Below are 18255 nucleotides of genomic sequence, written 5' to 3'. Positions count from 1 at the left end.
TTTTCCTAACACCTTGTAATAGAAATTTGTGGATTATATACCTGAAATAAACCTACTTACAGAATTATTTTTCCTGGCATGGGTTATAATATTTGGTTTATTTTTCTAGTATGTTTCTGTTAACTTTTGCAATACTTACAGAAGGTAAGAAGGTGGTTTCCCACAATGCTTCCCACTAGGCTTACATCTGGCAGCGTGTGGCTACCCAGTTGAATGTGCTTGGTCAATATTATATTAGAAACTTCTAGTCACACAACTGTAGAGCTAATAGGCATTATTGAGCAGGAGTTTTGATAGTAATACCCAAACACTACATTACAGCTCAACTAAGCGCACTCAGCAAAACTTAAGAATGACAGGTATCTTCTGTATTTGTTTAAATGATGATTTCATCTAAATTATAAACTGTCTGCCCTGTTACCATGTAGTCTATTGCTGTGTAATAACGTGACACATTCATGAAGGCTTTTCTTAGATATGTTGGGCCAGTGGAAGTTGGGCACAAAACGTTGTAGTGGGATTTCCAAAACATTCTTTGGTGTCTCTTTCCCACTGAAATTCTACCAGGTGCTTCTGTGAATTTTCATTTAGGCAAGTCACTTTTATAATCTGAAGTGGAGCGGTTGCTTTCAATCTTGGACTTTGGCAATACACCTGATGTTACTAAAATAAATAGCATACACAGACTTAAGCTAAAGAATTCAGGAATACAGGAAGAAAAGTGTCAGAAACAAGCACTCAGAACTGAGAAAGTATCAGGTTGTGGCTACCTGTGCAATTTGAACTTTTTTACCCTTTCTCCTCTCCTTCCATCTGTATTCTGTTTTTTAAATTATTTTTAACTGATCACAAACCTTTTTACCACATGTGATGTGCAAAATTACTCTTTCCTTGCTATGCCCCCAGTACACTTTTTGTATGCTAATTAAACTATATTTAATTCAAAACTATTCATTTCTCCATGGGCTTTTAAGGTGGATTTTAGTTATCTGTGCTTCATAAAATTCATTAATTATCTGTTTATTTCCCCCTCACATCCTCTCAATATCCCTTGATGTACTATCTCCATTATACATTGGGGTAACTTAAACACATAGAAGGAAAACTAGTATCAGAATTCTTAGTGTATTTAACATAGTATAGATGTACTGTTTGATTCAGCTATGATGACAGGAACATTCTCCAATGAGGTCTTTAGCTCATTATTAAACAGCACTCTAAGCTGGCTGTCACACATTGTAGTTGATCATAGTTCATATGAAATACCTCATAATTACAATCTTTCCTTTGTGGAAAGGGATATGACTATCTTCTTGGTGAGACAAGACAATTATATAAGGTTATTTGTGAATGCTGCAGCCCTGTCATGGTTTTGAAAGGCTTCTCTTTGCTATTGTGTATAGCTTGCACACCTTGATGATTTTAAATTAAGTAATATTCATCAGCTGCCTCATGATTTATTGTATCCCCTCACAGGCTTGCTATTTATAATTTGTTTTTCACAGATTTCTGTGCTGGTGCGACATTTCAGAGTCAAGAAACAGGTAAATGATTTTAGTGCCTGTCTGTACTGGCATGTTTGCTAGAGACTGGAAATATCAGTGGCTTCAGGGTTGTTCTGGATGTTCCCATGGCACATATGGTCTCATCCCTCAGCCAGCAGTTATCTAGCATCTTCTAGGAAGAAGATAGTCGTGCAGATGGGCATGTAGGAAGTCAACATTTTCTCAGCTATAAGGGTTGATGATGATTTTCATTAGGACTAATTAGTAGGGCTATTAATCCAAACAATTAAATTCTCTTCTAACAGTACAGCTGTCTAATTAATGAATCTATTAATTAATCAGTAGATTCTCCAGATGTCTGCTGAGATACTGTCCCTTGAGCAGAAACATTAGTTGTTAAATTTTTGTAAACTGTGAACTAGAATCTTTCATTTGTTTGATTGTGTAGTAAACAGGTGCTAAATTTATTGAATTACATGAGTTATACCTTTTCCTCTGAGTAAAAATCTATTTTTAATTATCATTGGTTACTTTTCCATTCAGCCACCTGACATATTTGTGAATAGTAAATGTGTGATTAAAATCTGAGATGTTATTCAAATGGCCTCATTTCCATTGACCCAGACAAAGCTTTCTCAAAAGTGAATATTACAACATAAACATAAATAGCTTAAGTGTTTTCAGTTTCAAAAACCTACTTACCTTGTGCGAGTCAATCAAGATCTCACTACAGTACTGCTGCTGCTGAACTCTGGTATTTACTCAGATATGTTTGTTATTTTTCTTATAAATGGAACACACCTGTGTGTTGAGCCCAAGGTCACTACTTTGTACAAAATTTGGGTAATATGCCATTGCCAAAGATCTGGTCAACCTGCCTGCTGTCTCTCCCCCTCTCTTCCTCCTTTCAGTGTGTGCAAGGACTGTGAAAGTTAAGTCTGCTTTCGTCTAGGTATCAAAAGTTGTTCTTCTTGGTCTTATGCATCAGTAAACCAACCTGTGTAATAGCACAGCCTAAAGAGCTTTTTGTATTGGTGGCATGCTGCCTTGCAGGACAGCTTGAAAATGGGTTACTGTTTAGGTCAAGCCTGGTAAAAGACAGTGTCCTTTAGCTTGATTGATACTATTTATCCAACAGAAATGGAAAGTACTGTGACCACACACTATGCATATCTAAATTTGCATTTTGTGAAGTTATATTTGTGCATAGGCTTTACCAAAAATAAATAAATAATAAAAAATTGCTCATTGTACTAAAGATGGGGAACTGTGCGTGTTTGTGCAGATCTGTTTGGCTTGTAATTTCTTGGGACAGTAGAGTTTCAAAATTAAATATTACTACTTGGTATTTAGAATCTTTTTTTTTTCATGACTAAAACAGTTCTCGGTCCATTCAGCAATGAAATATTAGTCATCTAAAAGCAGTGAAACTGGTGATCATGCTTTCCTCCCTGTGATCATGCCTTCCTCCCTGTTTGGTAGAATCCAAGGTATAAATTACCCAGTCAGCTCTAATTATCGTACAACAGGCTAAAAGGTAAATTCTAAGCTGCCATAGCTATGTTTTTGCTAGCACATTGTTTCACACAGAGACAAGGGCCTATTTTATTTCTCCTTTCACTTTTTACTCTTAGAACACCCTCCCTTTTAATTTATCAGGTATGAAAGAAGATAAGAAGTTTAAGCCAAAAGAAAACTGTATTTAACTTGAAATCCTAGAACGCAATCCATTCCACTTATATTCCCATGTTGGTGAGCCATGAGACTCCCAAAACTGCCAGCCCGCAGCTGCCAGTATTGCTGTATTATTGGAACATGTGCAGAGTTGGCCGCTTCTCCCGGTGGCAAGCATCCTTGCTGACAAAGGTGTTACACTGGGAAAGGACAGTGTCAAAGGATCTGAGGGCATATGTTCTCAATCGGCATTCGTCCATGGTGACATTTTGCTGAAGGCTTGTGCTGTTTGGGAAGGTGGTTTTCCTGAGGTGACAGGCCGGGTTTTTGCCAGCAGGCTTCAAATTTTGCAAACTATTGGCAACAAGAAACAACTCCTTTGAATGAAACTTTGAAGGCCTGAGTGAAGCTGGCTTTACTGAGGAAACATCTTGTTCAGGTTCCTTCAGCTGCTGTCCATTTAACTTAGTGTTAATGCAGATATTTTAGGGAACTTTGAGATTACGTTGGCTCAGTTTACAGCCGAGTTCTGGGAACTGAGGGCTGAATGGCGGTATAATTCTGTCTCTAGCTATAGACTGAGCTAGAGATAGCTGTAAGTGTTTATTGTCTGAGCTGTGTTGTGCTGAAACCTACAGTTGCACTATATCAATAGCTGTCTGCTTGTGGCTAACCAAGCAAAGAGGGCTCACTGGAAAATAGAAAGAATGCTGAACAGACAAGGAAATAAATCCTGAATCTATTAAAGGAAGAAAACAGGAAACGTAGCTCTATAAAACTCCTCTGAATTAGGAAGAGCCCAAGTCTGCTTCAAAGACAAAAGCTTTATTAAGCTCATCTTTAAAGTTTTTCAGTATTCCTATATATTAAATTCATTTGTTGTGATCTTAAGGAGAGAAAAAACAAATTTGACCTCTCGTTAATTGCAAACCTCCCAGCGACAGCTGAACAAATGATATTTTGAGATTTTTTTCCAAGTTACATATGATTCTTTGATCTAGTTTACTTATTGGAAATAGGTATTTCTATGTGTTTAAGCAGATAAAAAAAAATGAAATTATGTAAGATTTTCCTCAAAAAAAAAAAAGTAACCACCTCTAAAACAAATGGTAGCGTTGCTGAAGATCTTCATACAGTTGCATCTTAAATATTTTTTCTCACTAAAGAATCTTTGGAATCTGGCTAATCAGAAACTGGAAAGCAGTTTCTTTCCCTCGCTCTCTCTTCCCCCACCCCCTTTTCTAAACTGAATTCATTGTCTAGTTTTAAAATTTTCCAGTCACTTTTTATTGTATTAGCTCTTGTATGTTCAATGGATTGCAGACATCATTGCTAAGAATCATTTGAAATGAACAAAACTTGCTCTTTGCTTACTTTTATCGTGACTTTCCACTGTGTCATAGGTTTTCGCTTTGTGGTTCAGTAGTTATTGATGGTCTGGGAAGTACATGGCAAATATGTGATCCTCCGAGAGCTAGTTAATCATATGGTTTCAACTGTCCTATTCATTTTCAATTTCAAAATTGCATTAAAAGAAAGACAAAACCACATTGCCATTATTGCTCTCTAATATAAGCAATTTAGGTAGTCATTGAAAAGATATTGTATGACTTGTGAATGGAAAAGGAAGGTTGTCTGCGCCTATGAGAGGAAGGATATACGTCAAAGAAATTTAAGACTATGTTAAGAGAGTTCGCAATATGAAAGTATTTGAGAAATCCTGCCATCCGACCTCAGTTTCAACATTTTCACAGACCCAAAGTCAAGGATAACCAGTGCTGTCTGAAACATGGATCTAGTGTTGGGAGGCAGAATTAAGAATTACATGTGCAAGTTTTGCTGCTCTTATAAGACTGTTCGGATCATGACATTTTTTTGTGCCTTTGAAAGCATTCCCTAGCAGAGAATTCAAAATGCTAGATCTTGAGTCTCGGCTTTATTGGCATCTTAATTTCCCCTTTTGGTGTCCTAACCAGAGTTGTATTTATAATATTTACTCCAGGCTCTTTAACTTACTTACAGAAAAAAAAAAAACACATCACATCATTACTGTTATATTATTCTGCATTTTACAGTAGCACTAATAAGAACCTTTTCCTCATGTTGTTTATTATCTAATCTCTATTATAGATCTCCATATAAAGTGCTGAAGAAATATAGTTTATGATCTCCACAACTAATGACAAATTTCCTTCTAGGATGTACAAAATAGGTAACTTGTTGCAATAAGCTCCACTTTGGGCTAGGGCTGAGAACTGCTTGAAGAGCAGAGGTTAAAAGCATACCTCAAAGGTGAGATTATTTCAAGAAGTGATCTTCCTCCCTGCCAATGTCTTTTATGTGCTTTTGTTTCTCACTGCCCTGTTGTATTTCATTCCTTTGACACTAGCTATTTGTAATGTTTAGAGAAACTTTTTACTTCATCTGGATGGTCTTGAGTGTAGTAGATTCTTGCTATGTGAATAGCAAGATCCTTTTGAAGGCTTAGAGTGATGTGCCAGCCAAGTTTCTGAGCTGGTATAAATAAATGCCAAAGTAGTAGTCACAGAAATGGCTTTGTAGCTTTTGGTTCTGTTGCTGCAGAGTAGGACTGTGGAGGCTGCGCTGTTCTTAGCAAAGACCAGGTTTTAAAGGGAATTTAGTTTGAAACTCTTTTTTTGATGTATGTGGGTAAGGATCCTTGAAATATGAATAGCCTTTTGTTCTTCAAGCCTACCTAAGCGCAGTGCTGTGAGAGCACTGCTGGCACATCTTGTCAACTCTGAATGAAAGTGGAAGGGCCCCCTTGGTCTCCTGTTCAGGCAGACTCTCAGTGTACGGTGCCTGATACTTCAGCACTTTAAATAAATGTGCTGTGTCAGGCATACTTGATCAAAGGTAGCCTTCCACTTCTGATTAGGGCAGGTGTGCTGATAACCTGCCTTTTCAGAAGTGCTGAGCATCTACAAAGCTCTGAGTCACTTGGGTTTGCAAAGACTCAGCGTCTTTGGAAGTCACACCACTAGCAATGACAAAACTGGAGTATCCAATTAGGTGATCTCATTTATAAGTCTAGTTAAATTATAGATGTTAGTATACTTACAGATGCAGGTAATCATACTATTGCTTACCTCCGTTGAAATCAATAAATGTTAAATTACTCAGTGCTTTTGAAAAATCCCATTAGGCACTGAGACAGATGAATAACTTCAGAAATCTGATGTATGGGAACATTATTTTATATGTATAGCATCCATTATGTTAGGAGACTGTGCAAGAAAGCTGAGCTTTTTAGAGGGAGGAAAGAAATTAAATGCCCAGTCAATGGGGCATTCAGTGGCTAGCCATCATAAGCTGCTTTAAAGCCCCCGATTGCAGCCTCTGCTTCCAGAGGTTTATGGCCCATGTGTGGGAAGAGAACAACTTGGCATTCAGTGACAAAGAAGCCCAGCAGAATGTTTATAATATTCAACACTGTTGCCCTTGGCAGGGAAGTCTAAATATTGACCTACTGCCATACTTTCTAACCACTGTTAGCCAAATTCTCATCTCGGATACATTTATGCAGTGCCATTAAGTTCAGTGGGCAGAACTTAATAAACATCGAAAGGGGCAATAGCTGGAAAAATAGACGTTCTTTAGATTTTATTATTTTAGTATTGACATACTTCACTGGACTTTCTTCTCCTGGTCTTTTTGAGGTATAATGTAGTCGTTCTCACTTCGCATTCTGTTTTGAAAAGCTTGTGTGTAGGAAAGGATTCTCTTACAGGCAAGAAGGGGGAAATTATGAATGATAATCAGAAACCCTGAGTGGTAGAGTTCCAGTGTTGGTGAGGGGATGAGTAGATACTTAGCCCATATGAGTCAGAAGAGATAATACGTGTGTGCAGTTTCACTCATTTGACAAATGTTCAAAAAAATATTTCAAAGGCATGCCTAGAAGCTTTCCATGAATATGAATGTATTAAAGATGTTACTTTAATATACTTTTTAACATTAAAAGCTACTGCTTGGCCATCAGCTTCCCTGTGAACTTTCCCAGATAAGTAACATTTGATAGCAGGAAAGTTTTTCATCAAATTATCAGAAAAGTCAAAATATTTCTTAGCTGCATCTGATTTGAAACAAGTGGCATATAGAAAAGAGTTGAAAAGCTATTCAAAACTTCATTTAGTTGTGTGTATATTTTCTTGCTTTACTTTGACTAGTCTAGACATATTTTTAGAAATACATTTTTAGATCTAAAACTGCTGAAAGTTCTTTATCCTGAAAATTTTTACAATGTGATTTGTTAATCCATTTATAAAACCATTAAGAACAATGCATTAATTAAATGCATTTACTCAGCTAAACTTTTGAAGTTAGAAACTGCAAAAATTAAGGCTTCAGTAAGTCTTGTATGTATATCTGAACATATTTATGGTCTCACTTTGTGATAAGAGGATTAATTAAGCTGTAAGTTTGTCAAAAGTTGCTGTGTAAAATGCAGCTAAATTAACTATTGTTCTTGTAATACTATTCCCTTTTCTTGGGGCAGGAGTTAGTGAGGAGAGGTTGGCATGGGTCCTATGAGGTGTTGAGAGAAGGTGGTGTGTTTGTTGGAAAAAATCTTGAGGATGTACATTTGCTAGAACTTTCAGTCTTTGCTGTTGTTTCACTTCTAAAGGTAAGGATCTGGGCTAAAAATATTGTGTGTGTAGTGGTGATAACATTTTATAGTATTACAAGCTGGCCTCTGTCTGTGGATCATTCTGCATGACTCTTCCCTGTTGCATGATGTTATAATAGTTTACAATAAACCTGAGTAAAGCTTTGTGGTTTTTTATCATTAAGATGTGTACTTGTAAGTAAAGTCATTTGCCATGGTTTGATTTGAGACACTTGTAGATCATTGGAGTGACCGAAGGGATCTAAGGCAATATTTTCGATAGGACTGAGTACTACAAATGTATAGATATGTTTTAACTTTTCCACTGTAGTGGAATTTGTTTTCTAGTATCTTTTATAAAGGTTCAGGAAAAAGTGGTTGCATAGTTTTGGGAAATAAGATGAGGAGAGAAAATGTTTTAGATTTTAGATGATTCCAGCGGATTTTATTAGCTTTATATATGGTGTTTAATAGTTGGGAGCACAGACTTGAAATTTAGGAGCAGGTGGCCTTTTTGTCTTTCCTTATTCATTTGCCAAAATATAAACTTTAAAGTCTACTTGCATGTGCTGAATAGAGTCAAAAGGAAGGTAATGAAAAAGGCTGATCCTCTCTGTAGTTAATGGCAAACAAGTTCTTCCAGGACTGATTCAAAGGATCAAAGTTAAGTTCCTGCTGAGTTGTTCTCTTCTTTCTTTACTTCTGGAGAAAGTCATGGAAGAGTAAACCCAGCTGACTGAAGCTAGCCTTGGTGAATAATACTGTTTTACCAAATTCTCTGAAGCTGTGTGAATATTTTGCTGCACATTCTAGTTCTGCCACTGCTGACCAGTCTGTGCACATATCAACATCTCTGAGATGCTTAACTTGTTTTAGCCTGGAGCTACAGCATTGAAGTTGGATTCGTTTTACTGCAGTTGCTGCTCCTGGTTGAAGAACTAGCACCGAAACTGAAATCATAGCCCTTGTCTTGCTGTGCTGTTGTTGAACCCTGTGTTGGCCCCAAGGCAGTGCTGGGACAGACCCTGTCATATGGAAGTGTGCAAAGTAAGAAAGATGTGTAATGGTGCTGAAATATTTTGGTGGCAGTGGAGCAACAGTGGTGGGAGGAAAAAGTGTGTTGCCTGTTGTGGCGGTTTTACCGTGCTAGGCAGCTGAACTCCACCACAACCGCTCTCTCACTCCCCCTCCTTAGAAGAGGAGGGGAAGAAGTAAAGGAAAGAACAACTCACCGGTTGCGATAAGGATAATTTAATTAAAGGGGAAAAATAATTATTAAGGAAAGATTATTATTATTAATTAAACAATTTAACTAAAGGGAAAGGGGAAAAGGGAGGGGGGAAAAAGGAAAAAAAAAAAAACAATTAAAGGCTATGTGGAAGTGCAGAGGAAAGAAATTACTCTCTACTTCCCACAAACGAGCGATGCTTGACCACGTCCTTGAAGCAGGGCCTCAACGCACATAGCCGGTGTTCGGGAGGACAGATGTTTTCGCAATGAGAGCCCACCCCTCCCCTCTTCTTCTTTTTTCCACCTTTTATTGCTGAGTGTGACAACTTATGGCATGGAATATTCCTTTGGTTGGTTTAGGTCAGCTGCCCTGGTGATGTTCCTTTCTCACTTTTTTGCCCACCCCCTAGGAGGGTTAGAGAGAGTCCTGATGCTGTGCCAGCACTTCTCAGCAGCAGACACAACACTGGTGTGATACCACTGCTGTTCTAGCTACAAGTGCAGAGCACAACACTGTATGGGCTGCTGCAGGGAAAGTTAGCATCCCAGCCAGGCCCAGTACACTGGGGGGGGAGGGGGGGGAAGAACCTGAGAGCATAAGGTAGCTTGAAGTCTGATGCCAGGACCAACAACTGCAATTTTATAGCTTTGCAATCATAGTCTTGATGGCTCATATCTTCTTGTGACACAGAAGAAGACAGGGATTGGAGCAAAAACAGAAAGTAAACCAGCATACTTAAAACCAAACAAAATAACAAGAGTAAAAATCACCTTTGTTCTTTAAAATGTCGCTAAAACACTTGCTATGTATATAAGTTGTCCACTGCTTTTTTCATTTCAGTTTTCCATAAATGAACCCATTTATACTTAGATGTATGAGAAAATGATGCTTTTGTGTGTAGAATGTGCTTTGACACAATTTATCTAAAACTTGACAGGGATGTCATCCTTGATGATTAAAAAGGCATTAATGAGATGAGTACTTGTCAAGATTGGATTATGGTTATCTCCATGTTTAGTTAAATGTCAATGGGATGACTGCTGGAAACAAATGAGAAGCATGCATTTTTGCAAAGAAGTATTGATTGTACTTGGTAGAGGAAATAAGAAATCAGAATAACTGGACAATAAAATACAAACAGTCCTTGGTATTTTAATCAGGCATATTGTGAAGTAGATGTTGTAAGATTAAAAAGCTATGCATGGTATGAAGTCATTTCTCTTAAAGAATCCTAATTCAGTTTAGATGGGGAAATATGAACATTTTTTTTTATTTTAGCTATAATGCACTATGGCTTATGCAATATGCAACTAGTTAATTTTCTTCAGCCTGCACATGGAAGCCTTTAATTAGGTAAAATGATAGTAGTTCAACAAGGTGCTAAACATATGGTTGACATGACCTCAGAATTAATATTGATGTAAAAATTAAAATAAAATTGAAACATACGCTAATTAGTGCTGCTTTGACTTCTTAACTATTGAGCTATTTTGATTTGAGAAATTTAAATAGGTGGCATCTTGGAGAACTAGACCAAAACATGATGTGTAAAGATTTTTTATCTTTACAAAATGCTTTACAGACATTGCTTTGCTGTGGAAGTCTCTTTAGACTTTTATCTTGCAACGTCAAAACAATTAGTGGGAAAACAAGCACTTCATAATACTTCATCTTTCTAGTTTTTTAACAAACTCAACTCTCTATATCTGGAAATTTTTAATATGTACGTGTATGGAAAGACATACTGCAGTGCTGCTGCTACTTTATGGGGCAATAAGGTTTCAAGGAAACTGTAACACTGTTCCATCCCTGCCCAGATCTGATCTGGAAAGTATGCAATGAGAGAGAGAGTAAACATATTCTACTCACCATAAACTTGTGCATCTCCCAACGTGCAATAAGAAAAATGTTTTAGGGTTTGGCATATGCAGAATTTTTCATCAACATGTGGGGATGTTCTCTAGAATTGGCAAAAAAAAAAAAAATACCAAAAAAAAAAGGATTGAACTTTTATTATTCTTCTGGTCACACAACTGAAGATATACAGAAAGACAGTTTTAATCACTCCTAGTAAAATTCGCATTACAGAATTATTTCTCTTGTATATTATCAAATAGGGAGTCTTTATCCTCTTCTGTGCTCATTACTGCCAATGTACTTTACTATGTGAAACATCATAAATAACGGTAGCTTTAATTCCAAGATATGATGGATGAGGGTGCTTGGGCTTTCAACGCTTTGTATGAGAATTCTAAAATGCTTTTATTTTCAAATCTAATATTTTTAGATAATAGTAAACTCTGAGAAAGTGGTAGTTAGGAAGATCTAGCACTGGCAGTAATAAGTCTTGCATTGTGGAAAACTAAGTGGTACTGTGCTCCATGTTAGGCAAACACTTGTGTTGATGCTTTAGTTTTGGGTCACAGCAGAGGGATTACAAGATTACAATGTCCACTAGATTAGTCACTGCTTCTTGTTGGGCTGTGAGGCAAGTATGTAGTAAGGCATTACCTGCGTTTTAGCTCTTCTTTTAAATCTTGTTTCATGATGTCAAAAACTTGGAAAATTACTCCCATACTCCTTAGTTCTTCTGAGTGTTTTTTCATCACATCAGGTAATTTCTTATAAATATCTAAGCATTAGATGCCATATAATGCACTTATGGATATAAACATGTCAAAATACTCTAATTAGTTTATTAGGAAGCATGATCATCATGTATACAAACATTATCAGGCATATGAGCACTTGCGGCTTTAACACCCCCATTTGGGCAATAATGAGATAATCTGCCTCCCCTTGAGCAGTGTGAAGGGAACAAATATTTCCCTGCACCCTGGCCAAGCAGCGGTGCTGGCAGAGGGGTCTGCTTTGCTCAGAATGACACAAGGAAGAATTTACAAGTAAAACTATCTGTACCATGGGAAGGGAAAGGGGTGGATGTGGGTGGTGGTGGTGGGGTGGGGAGGTAAAGACCGTTTCACCAAGAGGAGAGTTTGGTCTGCTGAACTAACACTCAAGTTACTGGAAGCGACTTAAATACTCCCTCAAGCAATAAAGGAACTCTTGGCAGAGGAGCAAAGCGCAGACCTTCCTGGCTCACTTGTGCCAGGATGTGAACAGCTATGTTTCAGATACAACATGTGAAATAAAACCTTTTCAGGTGCATATCAGGTTTTTATTGTAGACTTTAACTTTCAGAGATTTTTTTCCCCAAAAAATTGTTGCTGTGAATATAAGGTTTCTGCATTTAGAGAGTGAGAAATACCTCATTTTCCAAGTTTTACAATGCCTTGGTGTTTTACCTTTATGTGCGGTTTTGTAAATCGTGAAAGTATTGGGAGCTTAAAATTCTCCTCTTGCTGAAATTGGTAGGAAAAACTTGTGAACTTGGCTGGGAAGCATGTCAAGCCAATAATGGGTAGGAAAGAAAACGAACAGTGCTCTGACACACAGTTGGCTCTACTTGTGCCCAAGCCCGCAGTGTTTTCTCACATGATGACTGCCTGGAGGTTGCATGTGTCAGCCCCACACTGGAAGCCCTGGCCGCATTGGGACTGGCCAAAAAGACTTAAATATCACCAGAGATAGAGGAGTCTGCTTGTTCCTGTGGCTGCTTGCCCATCAGAAGCAACTCATGTAGGCAGGTATTTATTTATTTACTAAAAAAAAAAAGGGGGGGGGGGGAGCCTGGTATCTTTAGGTTAGGATGTAATGACAATTTTAGGAGGTCTGCCACAAAAGAATAATTCAGAGGGAATGGTATATCATAATCAAACCTGTTATCCATCAAAGTGATTTAGTCCTCATTGAGAATTGAGCGTAGGTCGTGAGTTGTGAGGCTTTGTCAGCACTGTGCATCTGAATCAACAAAAAGTAAGGTTTGCAAGAACTGTTCTTAACACAAGTCCCAGCACACAGTGCAAATTAAGCTTCCTATAGAAACTCTCAAAATATTAACTGGGGTGATTCTACTATTACAGGTTTTTAGATCCTATTTAGTTGAATAATATTATGGGCATATAGGTAAATACTAAATAGAGAGAGCAGTGAGAAACTACATTTAAAGGAAAAATTGTGCTAGATTAGAGGTTTGTTATCATCTATAGATGGTCTTTTTGTTTCTATAATATCTTAAATTTGAAAGTATTGGTGCCTCAGCAGGCTAACTCATTCCTCTGTAGGTGCTAAAATTTCTGTAAATATATGGCAAGAAACCTGATAGATTTGTTTTTACTGAATTGAGATGCAACTGAGGCTCTATTAACTTCTTATAATCCCTCTGCTAAATTGAGTTCTGTGTGTTTCCTTACAGTTAAGTTTCGCTATGGGCTGTACATACGGCAAATATGTAACCCTGCAATTGACTGGGAATAGTTGTGAAGAGGTGGTTATGGTCTCTCTTGCGTAAGTAATACATCCTTAGAAAACAGAATTAGGTCATTGGCACACACATTTAACAGTGATTTGACTCAAACAGAAGAACTGAAACTGTTTCTCTGCCCCCTGAGTAAAAGAGCATTTCTCTCTGAACTAAGGACCTTCTTCTGACTTGTCATTTTAGGCTGTTATAGTTACTGTCTTTTCTTTGGAGGACAATTAGACTTCTTTATACCAGGGGTACTGTACTTCCTCCCTTCCCACCATACACATATATTTGGACAGGATAACAGTTACAACTCGGCACTCTCAAGGAATGGAGCACAAGCTCTCAGCTTGAAGCTTGTGACTATTTGGAACACTTTTATGCTTAAATTCCAGAATGAAATTCAAGACTTGCTTCCTTTGCAGTGACCAGAAAGTCGCAAACTTAACTGTCCTGGGACTTACAGTTCCTGAGAATTTTTCAACAAGGCTGTCAAGGTATTCTGCAAACATTAATTAAACATCACACTTTGGACAGTGATTTACTACTTCTGGTAACTAAAACACCAGCAAGCTCTGGGGTTTTGCTATGACTGTAGACTAAATCAGTAATGTGAAGGGATAAGAAATTTAGGAGTCCAAACTTCCATATAATACTATACTATTGAAAGAAATATTTCACCTAATTAAATAAGATCTAAAGTTTATCTATACATCCAAATCTGGTAAGCATCTTTACTAGTTTGTAAGAGAACTGACAGAAACCAAAATTTTTTTTGAAAGATCTCAAGAGGCATGAAATCAGTTTAAAAAAAAATAAAATAATAATAATGTCTCGCTGATGCGAGAAGCTGTCTCTCTGGAGTGGCACTTGTCCACAAGAATTGCTCAGAGAAGGCTTGAGTTACTCAGCCTGTACATGTGGTTGTGCTTGTGCTCTGTAGGAAGCACTGCATCAGCCTAGCTGTGGAAAGCCACTCATTAGGATGTTAATGTCCTTACTCATCCCCACCCCTTGCCCTGCTCTGGCTGCAGTGTGAATTGGCTGTGTGGAATATTAAATTAAAATCTCCTTTGTCTACATAAAATCCTCTTAAGGCTGTTTCTTACGCAGGGACAGTTTATACCAATTTCACATTTTAAGGAAGACTTCATATGGCCTCAGGTTAAATCCCCCACAAATAGGGGTGTGCCTCACTGGTGAGCTGGAAGTGTGCTGCCAGTGAGCTACAGTGCAAAACGGGAGCAGGCAAGCTTTGCCAGACCTGTGCTGCATTTCTACATTTCAGTCATTCAGCCTTAGTGCATAAATCTTGTAGCCATGACCATTTGCCCCGAACTGTGGCCTTGAACAGATTAAGAGCAGTTACTGTGCATGGCTCCACAGGGTGAGAGGGACAAAGGGATGTAAAGAAGAACTTGTTCTCAAGTGTTGAAATCTCTTCTGTTACACTGGTCAAATCAGAATAACTTCACTACATTTTGCATGCATGTTCTGGGCTGGCATTCAATAAATGCAGTAGAATTATCACTTTACTGCTTGAATATTTTGTTTCATGCGTATGCAAGGGAAAAATGTCTTTGTATAAAGAAAACCTGGACTGTGGTAGTAGGTTGCATAAGAATCTCGTCACACTTTAGCATTACTTCATATATTTATTTTTATATGTAGCAACCGTCATATGGCTTAATCACAGCTTAATACAACCAAGTTCAGCCTGAGTCCAAGAGATAGTTATTCTATGAAAATTCAGCATGATTACAGAGCTGTTTTCAGGAAGGGGGGGGGGTTAAGGGAGGGCTTGTCAGCTTTTGGCAGTGCTGAGGTGTTGGACTTTGATCAGAAACTTTGATTCCTGTGGCTTCTATTACACAGGAAAGGAACTAGTCTTGGCACATCTTCTAACAGGTTGTGAAAGATCAGTTGTTCATGCCCATTGGAAGAACTTGACTATCAGACATCTTGGTTTCATTAAAGAGTTTCAGAGAAGTCATGAATTAGAACTTGAGTATTCACAAAAATGGTTTTAATAATGAGTTTCCAGGCACCATATTTATGAAGCATGAGAGAATAGCACTTTTGTGCCTGCCAGATATTTGGAAAGACAAATTTATTGAAAGGTTATGAGATGCTGGACTTAACTGGAGATTAAAGCATGGTAAGGGTGGAAGGTGAAAAGTCATCTGTAAATGCCAGTATGAAAACGAGAAGCTACTGTATATGATTTTAATAAGCATATTAAACAATACAGATATTTAAGAAGTTTCATGTTTTCTTAAGTTTTACACTTCCTATTAAATTTATAGCTAGTATGACTTCATTCCATGGGGAGGGTTGTGTAATATCCCCACTTACTGAGCAGCCCGATTACATCTCTGAAGATGCAGCTGGACACCTACTGCAGTTTTCAGATGGGGCTTTTTCACCCCCTGGCTAATTTTTTGCCCATTGGCTGACATCAGTCACATCCCAGCTGTCAGTGACCTGATGCCTCAATGCTTCTGAAAACTCAGCCTTGGCTATCTTTTCAAATGTTTCTCATTATAGCAGTGTGAATTTAGAGTATAAAGCTGTGTCTGATCAGCTCCATGCCCATACCCTAGGAACAGAGTGCTTGTGCATGGCGTTGATCAGAAAATTTTCCATACAAGTCCATCAAGGTGGTGGACACCAGGAAACACCAATTTCAGGTGGTATAAGCCCGAGTTTGTAACTGTAAGCTTCAGTTATTTATTTTTCTTTAGATGTAGTTATTGTACTGCTTGATCATGTGGATGGAGCACATCCCGCAGACCTGAGATGCTCTGAGGTTATCCCAGACAGATGTGGAACACTAACCTCTCTTATGGGGGAAACAAGGACTGCAGGAAGGGCACTGGAGGATTCTGTGTTGTTTCACTTGTATTATGTCTTCAAAATAAGCAGGTGCTAACTTGGTTGAAACTAGATCCTGGGCTCTAAGCCACGCTGCCATCTGTGCTAGTTAGCCAGGATGCAGACTATCCAAACTCAAGTTAACCTCTCTTCTCAGTGGAAATAAGGAGATTTCATCCAAGATTCAATAACATTATTGATAATACAGAAAGAACCGGGCTATTTCATTTTTCATTAACTTTCTGGATTAAAATATTTTGTTGGGTGTAGTTTTCATCTCTAGCTGAAAGTAATATACAAACAGATTGCAGACTATAAAACTCACCATAATTGGAAGTTTTCATGCAAAATAATTAAAAGTCAAAACAAACCAACCAAACAAACAAAAACCTACACCAGGACCCAACAGGAATCTTCAGTGTTTTTGTTCTTACTGTTCCAAGGCAGAATTCTTTGCTTCAGCTCTGGGCTTAATTTTCACTTTGGATGATTCAGGTCTTGTTTCAACTGAATAGCTAAAGCTGTCATGATGTTGTAATAGTTATTTAAGCCAAAGATATTATACAGATTTAATAAATCTTCCCTAATTCAAAAAAAAAAGTTAAAAACGAGTGATTTTTTTCCCCTAAAATGTATGGTATACAGGACAAAAAGGATAATTTCATGTTTAAACCAAAATCTAGCGTACTTCATTAAGTACAGCATGCAAATCAGTGGTTTCCCATTTTCTGGTCTTTGTAAATCCACTTCCAGCATCACAGCCTTCTTCCTAAAGAAGTTGCTCTCCTGGTCTATGAACCCTGATTTATTTGAGAATCACTGAGTCTGCAGAACCATGGCTATGGAAAACCTCAGTGATGAGGAATGAGCCCTTTGTTTGCAGGAATACCATCTCCCAGTGCTGCCTTGGCTGGTGTCCTGGCTCTGAATGTGCATTTGACAGCATCAGATAACTGAAGATGTAGAAATGGCACAGTGGGCAGAAAACTTCACAGCTGTTTTTATTCTGATAACAGATATTTAAAGACAGATTTAAAATCATAAAACAGGATTTTAATAGCTTTTTGTAACTTTGTTTTTTTCACAAAATCTAACTATCCTTGACAGCTCTACAAGTTATACATGGCTGTCAATAATGTAGATATGTTCTTGCTTCAATTTTGAATTTTGCTAAGTCACTTTCTGTTACAATGAGCTTCAATTTAATTATTAACAGTGAAACAATAGTGATCACTCTATTTCTGATTTTTTTTGCCTTCTGTTTTATTCTTGTAAAGTTAGGTGACTGATTCTAACTTATCTATGCTATTACTACTTTACCTTTATATAATTTGTTCTTAATCTTTCATTGTTGTTGTTTGTTTGCTTGAACAAAGTGAAAGACTTAAAATTGCCATCTTCAGCTTCATCCTGCAAGGTTTGCCCATTTCTCAAAACCAGAACAGTACATACCAGGTTAGTGGATGGGCCATTACAGATCACTGCACATTTCCCTGTGTGCACTACCTCTCCTCTTTCCCCCTCACATTACTGCCAGGTGTGCATGCCTCTTATTTGCCTTTGTGTTGTCCCCACTAGTTCCTTGATGTCCTCTGTATTTTGTAATGTCCCAAATGTTTGGCCTTTGCTGGGTGAGACGTGGTACAGCTGGGTAGATGAAGATATGCCTTGGCTGGACAAATAACTGAGGTGACTGGGAACTGCTGTGCCAGGCAGCTTGGCAGCTGTCGTTCCTTGCCTATCAAGCACTCATGGCAATGAACCTTTTCATGATGTTCTCACTTTAATAGCTCTGATTTGGTACAGGAGTGATGAATTTAAACTGCTCTTTGAGTATGAATGACATAATTGGGTATATCGATATGCTTGCTGATGGGTTTACTGTCTGAGTAGCAACTTCAATTTAGTAGGGAGCTGTGGGAGGAAAAATAAGTAGTTGTGAAAATGAGTATCTCAAAGTAAATTGCTTCTGTAC

General features: G+C 37.9%; 1 protein-coding gene across 4 annotated transcripts in view; it reads left to right on the top strand.

Annotated features, from left to right (window-relative positions):
- SASH1 (SAM and SH3 domain containing 1) overlaps window positions 1-18255 on the top strand; it is a gene marked incomplete at its 5' end in the record, with an annotated part of 511807 nt that overhangs the window by 5677 nt on the left and 487875 nt on the right. For 3 of the 4 annotated variants that reach the window (XM_083830238.1, XM_083830240.1, XM_083830231.1), the window contains one exon: window positions 1506-1544. The exons of the other annotated variant lie outside the window; for it this stretch is intronic. In XM_083830238.1, coding sequence (XP_083686364.1) covers window positions 1506-1544 — 39 coding nt within the window. The remainder of the gene's footprint in view (window positions 1-1505; window positions 1545-18255) is intronic. 4 annotated transcript variants of the gene reach the window in all.

This window comes from Anser anser (genome assembly GCF_964211835.1).
Source record: "Anser anser genome assembly, chromosome: 3".
In the NCBI taxonomy this organism is placed as follows: Eukaryota; Metazoa; Chordata; class Aves; order Anseriformes; family Anatidae; genus Anser; species Anser anser.
The sequence above is the reverse complement of the archived record's forward strand: the minus strand, read 5'-3'. Positions and strand labels throughout refer to the sequence as shown.